Source organism: Anser cygnoides, chromosome 32, assembly GCF_040182565.1.
Source record: "Anser cygnoides isolate HZ-2024a breed goose chromosome 32, Taihu_goose_T2T_genome, whole genome shotgun sequence".
NCBI classification, from domain to species: Eukaryota; Metazoa; Chordata; class Aves; order Anseriformes; family Anatidae; genus Anser; species Anser cygnoides.
In genome coordinates this window covers 2,183,994-2,192,144 of record NC_089904.1, presented here as the reverse complement: position 1 = coordinate 2,192,144, position 8,151 = coordinate 2,183,994, and the positions used below count along the sequence as shown (strand labels likewise).

Here is an 8,151-nt window from a genome sequence, read left to right as displayed (position 1 = left end):
GGTTCCCGACCTTCCTCCTCCTCCCTCCCCAGCCAGAGACCCTTCCCCAGGAAACCATCGCTTTAAAAGTGATTTTTCTCCCCTCTTGCCACTAGGAAAGAGCTTTTCCTCTTGTTCCCCCCCCCCCCCCCCCATTTTCGGCGTGCAACCCGCGAAGCGGCCCAACTGAACAATTCAGCCTTAATTAAACCTATATTTCACCGGCATGCGAATGGGAAATACCCTCACACAGACCTGGAAAAGGAGCTGACCGCTACGTTTTCCATTTCCCCCCTCGCCTGCCTTCCCGAAGGCTCCCACCTTGGCTGCTGCACGGCTCCGAACCGCCCCGGCTGCTCCGCACCGCGCTGAGCTGCGCCTCTAATTAGGCTTATCATAAATCTTTACATTTTTAGCATTTAATCCCCTTCCCACGCTGCGCGGATAGGACATATGCTACGAAATGTTAACTACTTCATAAAATTACCCGCTTCGGAAAAGAGCAGCCGCGCTGCTCGGGAGGGGAAGGGTTTTTTTTTGGGGGGAGCGGGCCCCGACGGGGCGGACGAGCCGCCACCCGGCTTTAATTTAAGCAGAGTTTTTCGCTCTGCTCTCTCCATCACCCCTCCGAGCCATGTGTTCCTTGGCTGGGGAGGGTGGGGGGAGACTTTTCTTTGGTGATTTCTGGACGAAATCAAATTATTTTGTGGAATTCAAAGGATGCGAGCACTCAGACAGCTGGATTTTTTATTATATATATATATATATATAATTTCCCATGGCCAGCGCAGCCTTTTTGAATTACGGTTTTAAACCCGGGTGGGAGCCCGTGGAAGGTGTCCCCGGTCCGCAGCTCCCGGTGTCCTGCGGCCGCTTCCCCGGCTCTCCTGGGGCCCCGCTCTGGCTCCTTTCGCCTTGAACTTGGACTTTGACGGCTCCTGGGGACTTCGGGCTGCCGAAAATCCCTCCTCGACGGCTCCGAGCGGGGCAGGTTAATTGAGAACACGTCTTGGTCCTTTTAGAGGCCGGGAACTCCCCGCCTCTAGGATCTGGGGGAGTTGGTTTTTTGGGGGTATTTTCCGGCTTTTAATTTTAGTGGGAGAGTGAACCTGGAAGCGAGGCGCCCTGGAAGAGAGGTATTACCCCAAAAAACAGCAGCACGGAGGGGGGTTTAGGGTTTATGGGGACACGCAGAATGGGGATGTCCTGCGTGGGAGGAAGGGGAGCGCACCCCAAGAGGGGCGACAAGAACAGGCGGGGGCCACCTGGGGTCCCCACGGGGCACTCTGCTCTCGACGTCACCCCCCCGGTGACATAATTTTGGGGGGAAAACACAGCGCAGGCGAAGATCACCTCGCCCGTATTGGCTGGGACACTAAATTTCTAAATAAATCTCTATATCTTTCCTCTCTGTCTATTTTTTGGGGTGTTGACGATCTTCCAGCATCCTTAATAAATCCTCCCCTAAGGGTTCCCCGACAGCTGCGAGCCCCCGCCGACCCCTCCTCCCTTTCCCCATCTTTCCCCGCCAGCAACCTGCGATATTTCTATTTTTTCCCCCCAATTCTATCGCATCCAGCCCGGAGCCTGGCCCTGTTTTACGAACTGAGTCGGTTTTTTACAAACGCTCACAAATCAGCCCGGACCAACAACAGATCCCCCCCTCCGACACCCCCCCTCTTTGTCCCTACCCACTGAAATATTTATCACCGGACTATGAAACATTAATAACGCCGTTTCCCACCATCGCTCACCCCCCCCCCCCCCCCCCCCGATTCCTGAACGGAGAAAAAGAAAAAAGAAAAAATATTTCGGATTCTGGCAGGAAAATAGGGGGGGGAGGAGGCTTTGCTTTTTTCTTTGGGTGCGTGGGGGGCACAAAGCACCTTGCGATGAACTATCAGCAACAGGTTCAACCCCAAAAAGGGTAGGGGGGACCATTTTTGTGCACCCCCTCGAAGCGTGGTGTGTGTGGGGGGGTATTATTCTGCCCCCCCCCCCACCCTCCCTAAGACATGGCTGGGGGCATCCTTCCCCCACCCCCGAAATACGGCGGGGGATCCTTTCTGCCCTCCCCCTCGGAATACCGCGGAGGGAAATATCCTCCCCCACCCGAAATAAGGGCGGGGGGAGTCCGTTGCCCCCCCCCCCCAAAAAAAAAAAAACAAAACACAGCAGGGAAAATCATGCCCATCGCGGGGGGGGGGTATATTTGGGGCTGTGTGGGGGCACCCCGTTGCGCACAACCTGCGACCCCTGGCTGGGGGGGGGGGGGGGGGGGGGACGGGGTCGAACGACCCCTCCCCGAGGGCGGCCACGCGGGGGTGGGGTGTAGCGAGGGGGGGGGGGGCGGCCCCCCCACGAGCGGCCACGCGTGGCGCTTTGTGCCGGCCGCCAGCCCCGACGGGGCGGGCACCTCCTTTAAGTGGTTCGGCGGGGGGGGGGGAAGGAAAAAAAAGGGGGGGAGGGAAAAGGGGGGGGGGAGGAGAAGGGGGGGGAATATGGGGGGAAAAAGGGGGGGGGGGGGGACAGGGTCCGGCGTCCAATCAGCGGCCTCCCCCCCCCCCCCCTCCCGTCGGTGCGGCGGGGTGACGTGGGCGGCGCGGCGGGGGCACGGCGGGGCGGGCTTGGGGAGGGGGGGGGGGACGAAAAAAGGGGGGGCAGAAGGAGGAGGGGGGGGGCGTGGCCGCGGCGGATTTCTTAATGGAGCGGCGGCGGCGCGGCGGCGGCGCATGCGCGCGCGGCTCCGATATGTTGGGGGGGTCGCGGGGCGGCGGGGCGCGGCGCGGAGCTTCCCCTGACGGCGGCGGCGGCCACGGCGGCGGCGGCGGCGGCGGCGGCCACGGGAGCGGTGGCGGCGGAGGCGGGAGGAGCAGCTCGGCATGACATGACGGCGCCGCTCGGCCTCCCCCCGCGCTGGCCCGACGGCCTGGCCTGCCGCTGCGAGGAAGCCCCGCGGGAGAAAAACCGCATGGAGGGCTTGGGGCACTGCCGGGAGGTGTTGCCCCCCCCGCCGCCGCCGCCGCCGGGGCTCGCCGTGCCCCCCGCGCCGCCGCCGCCGCCGCAGGGAGCGGCGTACGCCGAGCTGGCGGCCGCCGAGCCCCCCCGGCAGTGCCCGTCGGGGGCGGCATCCAGCGCGGCGTTGGGCTACGGGTACCCCTTCGGGGGCGGCTACTACGGCTGCCGCTTGTCCCACTCGCACGGCGTCAACCTGCAGCAGAAAACCTGCGCCTACCACCCCGGGGAAAAGTACCCCGAGGCCGGCGGGCCGCTGCCCGGCGAGGAGCTGCCGTCGAGGGCCAAGGAATTCGCCTTTTACCCCGGCTTCGCCAGCTCCTACCAGCCGGTCCCCGGTTATTTGGACGTGTCGGTGGTCCCGGGGCTGGGCGGCCACCCGGAGCCGCGGCACGACGCTTTGCTTCCCATGGAAGGTTACCAGCACTGGGCTCTTTCTAATGGCTGGGACGGCCAAATGTACTGCTCCAAAGAGCAATCGCAGTCTGCACACCTCTGGAAATCACCTTTCCCAGGTAGGCTGCGCTGGGAGCCGGCGTGTCGGAGGTGTGCGTGTGCGCGGCTGAGTGTGCACCCGGAGACACGGACGTGTATGCCTGTATATATAATTAAAGGGAAAGAAATGGCTCTGGAATGCCTCCCGTGCAAGGCAATGTGTATGAACACGCATGGGAAAGAAGGTGAAGCAATCATTTCTGAATCAAAATACACGCCGTGAGCTTGCTTGGAAAGTAACTTTGCCGCTTAATTCTTCCCTTTCTTCTCTCCTCCCTCTTGTTGCCTCACCTAAGCGCGTCTTTAGGTGCTTTTCTCTTCATTTTCTTCTTTAATTGCAGAATGCTGAAAAAGGGAAAAAAAAATCCCACCAAATCCTTTTGTAGTGGCTCAGCTGAATGAGAAGTGTCGAGAGCTGGGACAGTAAATCATATCACAATTACGCACAATTATAGGAATAGGTGTCAAGTGACAAATGAATCTGTTCCGAGGGAAAGGAGCGAGGCAGGGGGGGAAACAGGGGGGGCGCTTCTCCGCCAGGTCAGGGATGCTCCTGACAGCCCCAACCCTTCTCGGAGCATCTTTTAGCCAAGCTTTTAGCCCCGCTGCCGTCCCTCCACGCTTCGTGCCCCGACGGGGAGGAAGATGATGATGAGTGCTTCCTCCCAGCGCCTCGCCCCAGCCCCCCCTTGCCCCCCAGTCCCACGGCTGGGAAGAAGACAGATGCAGGAGCCAGGAGGGAAAATAACCGCAGTAAGGTGTGGGGAAAACCCTACAGCTCCATGTGTCTCGGATGGAGGGCAGGGACGGTTCTTGTGAGTCCCCCCCCGGCAGACAAAACGGGGGGGCCATCGCTTTATTTGTTTTGTTTCTTTGGGACAAAGAAGGATGGAGGAATGGGTTTTCTCCGCAGATTTTCGTGGGGAAGGGGAGATGTGGCGATGCATTTGGCATGGGAGAAATAAGGTGTTTTTAACTGGATGATGGGTACATTTTTTTTTTTTTTGAGGGGGGGGCTCCCATTCACGCTGTGTTTGGGCGCTGCCGTCCCCCCTGCTTTCCCTCCCCATCGCCTGTATCCTTACAGACCCCCCAGCGAGGGAGATTTCTGCCCCCTTCACGGGCCTCGGCGGCATCCCCAGCACCCCACATCTCCAACCCCATAGTGCATGGCCCCCCAGGTGCTGGGGGACTCCGGCATTAACTCATGCCAGCCATAACCGGGGCTCTGATGCCTGCGAGGAGAGCTCGGCTCCATGCTCCCGCTCCATCCAGCCGGGTGACACCTTCCCTGCAGGGACCCTCGTCACCCAGGTTACCCCTGCACCATGGCAGTGTGCTGGGAAGGGGCTGGGACTGCCCGAAAATGGGAGAAAAGCTTGGGGGAGCTTCCCCCCCCCCCCCAAGTAACCACATGGCAAGAGCGAAGGTGCTGCCCGCATCCTTGCTGAATCCATCCCCAATAGCCCCTTTGCAAAGCACGGAGCGTCTCACCCCGGGCAAAAGCTACTGGAGAGGGAATCTGGGTGGGGGGATTTTTGCTGAATTTGCCCCCCCCACCTCCCCTGAGAAGCTTCCCTGTCCGCACCAAGACAGCGGGAGCGGCTGGGGTGCGGGGATGCACTTGTCTCTGCACCGGGCTCGGGGTTTGTGGGTGCACATCTGCGAGGTTCCCCGATAAACCTGATGCAGGCTGCTGGGGGAGAAAGGGGAAGGAAAGAAAATAAAAGGAAGGAAGGAAATAGAGGGGAAGCTCCGGACGTTGTCTGAAATATAAATGCTTGGAAGGGCCCTTTGACTGTGTGCATTGGTCTGTGGGTTGACTTGCTGCTCTGTGTTTATCAGTGTGGACAGTGTCGCCAAGAAAAACAGCCCTTCCCCAAGTGCATTATTAATATTATGTTGTTATTATTGCTGTTATTATTATTGTAGTGCTTCCATTCCCCTCGCTGGATGCATTCTCCGCCTGTCTTGTCTCTCTTCCCTTTCTTCCCCTTCTCTTCCCATTCCTCCACACTCTCTGTCCTCCTGTATCCTCCTTTCCCCCCCTTCTTTCTTTCCCCAGCGTGCAGAAATCCCCATCCCACGCACCGGGATGAAGTAACCTCACCTATTCCCCTCTCGCCTTTTTTTTTTCTTTCCTTTTTTTTTTTTTAATTATTTTTGTTACAGACGTGGTCCCCCTGCAACCCGAAGTCAGCAGTTATCGGAGGGGGCGAAAGAAGAGGGTCCCTTACACCAAAATCCAACTGAAGGAGTTGGAGAAGGAGTACGCGGCCAGCAAATTCATCACCAAAGAGAAGCGGAGGAGGATTTCGGCCACCACCAACCTGTCCGAGCGCCAAGTGACTATCTGGTTCCAGAACCGGAGGGTCAAGGAGAAGAAGGTGGTGAGCAAATCCAAGACAGCACACCTCCACACGACCTGACAGAGGAAGCTTTGCAGGGAGGGCGAGGAAAGGAAGCAAGAAGCGTAAATATTTATCTGGTAGCTTTTATGATAACATCATCGGGACTCTGCTGATTCGAATTCATTATTTAAAAACCGACATTAAAAAATGCACACACACACGCCCCCAAACACTGAACGCATCTTTGATTTATCCCTCTGTCCCGCTCTGACTGTGAATACCCAATTTTTGCTCTGAGAAATCCATCGATAAGGTTAAACTGTGTATATTTTTTAAAAATATAAGCTAAGAGTGTAGCTATGTTAAAGGAGAGATGAACTCTGAATGTCGCCCTGTACCGCTGTATAGTCTGATCCCATCGTCACTGACCGGTCTTTCATATCTCGGGCCATTTCACCCACCGATGTAAAATGTATGGAGAACCTATGGCAAAGTTGCATCAGCTTCTTTTTTTCTCGGCACTAGGGACCGAAAATAAGAGATAAGGCTGCTACTGTGGGAAGAGAACCATTGCTCGGTATCACGTAACAATCCCAAACGCTGATTTAGGTCCTACATGGAAGTGAGTTGCTGTACAATACTATTTTTGGTATGTTCTCTTGAGGGTTTCTATATCTCTGCCATAAAACTGGAATGCCTGTTCTCCGCTGACAAGATGGAAAATGCACAATATTGTCTTTGGGGTTTGTTTCTTTCCCTCTCTAAACCGACTAACTATCGACAGTGTTCTTTGGATATGTAAAAGCATCACTTTTTTTAATGTCTTGTATATGTATATAATATTGTGGTGTCCAGATGATATGTACCGACTGCAGATGACATTTCTTAAAAATAAATATCTTTTTTTTTTGTTGTTTTGCCTCGAGGAGAGGCTCTCCGCCACCTCGTTGTGCACCTCTTTGTAGTCCCTCGCCTTTCCCACCCCTCCTTCCAGCCGCCGCAAGCGCAGCCCGGACAGGAACCTCCGCGGAGAAGCGATGAGAAAACGGAGGCAATCCGGCAAATTTGGGCAGAAAACGCTTCATCAGGGGCTCCCCGTAAGCGGGAGGAGGATGCGAGGGGCAGATGAGTGTCCCCAAAGCGGGCTGTCCCCAGAGGGAGTAAAAAATGGAGCAAATAAACCCGCGGAGACTGAGCCAATTAAGTGTCTTATTTATTTATTTATTTTCATTTCTTTCTTTTTTTCTTTCTCTCTTTTTGTTTTTTTTTTTCTTTTGTCCTTATTTTCCTCCGCTCCGCAATTATCCCGGGTGAAAACGCGATGACTTTCCGGAGACGCTGCTAATCTCTTTAAATCTCCGCGTGTGAGAGGGCTCTGGCTCAAAGGATGCGTTTCGCTAAACCTGTTTGACTCAGCTCCGGCCCCAGATAAAAATCTCGCAACCTGCCCTCGCCCCGCGGAGCCGGCTCCGCACCCGCGGAGTTTGCGCGGCCCCGAGCCGGCCGGGCGGCTCCGACAGAAATACGAGAGAGGAAATTGTTTCCATAGGCGGATTACAATCTACCTTAATATCTGCTAGATTTAATCACCTCGTTAAATGATCAAAAGGGGAGGGGGGAGAAAAAGGCTTTTAAAGGGATGTAACCTAAAACAATGTTATTGCGGCTGAAATTTGCATTGGATGTGTGCTTATATTTATATGAAGGGGAAGATGGAGCGGGCACAAGCGATGTAAAGCTACATGGAAAAAAAATAGCATTGGTGCCTACGCAAATGGGTGCGTAGATGCACTAGGTGTTCAAGCTGATATGCATGAGTACATACAAATATATATATACATTTATACAAGGGTATGTAATGGTGTGTGCATTTAATCTTATATGTCCATTTCTTTAAATGATCTGGAAGTCGGTGTGCATATATACTATATATCTATATATATGTTACATGTATGTATGCAGGGCATGATGGTGTGTGTATAATTTATATTAGTCTGGGTATTAAAGCAATCTATGTATCTCTGTATATAGATATATGACATGATATGGCCCATGTAACAGTTTGTCTATACTGTATATATGAATTTATATATATATGTGCAAGTGCACCCTTCTATATTATTATATGAAGTGGTGGGTAGATCCTATGTATGTTATATATATAAATTTATATATACTTATGCAAGTGCATCCCTTTATTATTACACAAAGCGGTGTGGGGATCTCATTCTGTGCCTGTACCGGTGTGTTTAAGATGGTACGTGTGCACGTGTGGGTGTACATATAGCTTTATAAATGCATATAGCTTTAT

The 8,151-nt window shown here is 54.5% G+C and overlaps 1 protein-coding gene across 1 annotated transcript; it reads left to right on the top strand.

Moving 5' to 3' along the window:
• The first annotated feature begins 2,810 nt into the window (after window positions 1–2,810).
• HOXC13 (homeobox C13) lies at window positions 2,811–6,641 on the top strand. Its single transcript, XM_013200984.3, has 2 exons — window positions 2,811–3,509; window positions 5,662–6,641. Exons 1-2 carry the CDS (start codon window positions 2,867–2,869, stop codon window positions 5,916–5,918), a joined length of 900 nt encoding a protein of 299 aa, XP_013056438.3. The 5' UTR covers window positions 2,811–2,866; the 3' UTR covers window positions 5,919–6,641.
• Window positions 6,642–8,151: the final 1,510 nt, after the last annotated feature.

Coding starts and splice junctions, on each gene's coding strand:
- HOXC13 (XM_013200984.3), top strand. CDS start 2,867: ATGACGGCGCCGCTCGGCCTCCCCCCGCGCTGGCCCGACGGCCTGGCC. Junction 3,510..5,661: donor CTGGAAATCACCTTTCCCAG/GTAGGCTGCGCT, acceptor TTTTTGTTACAG/ACGTGGTCCCCCTGCAACCC.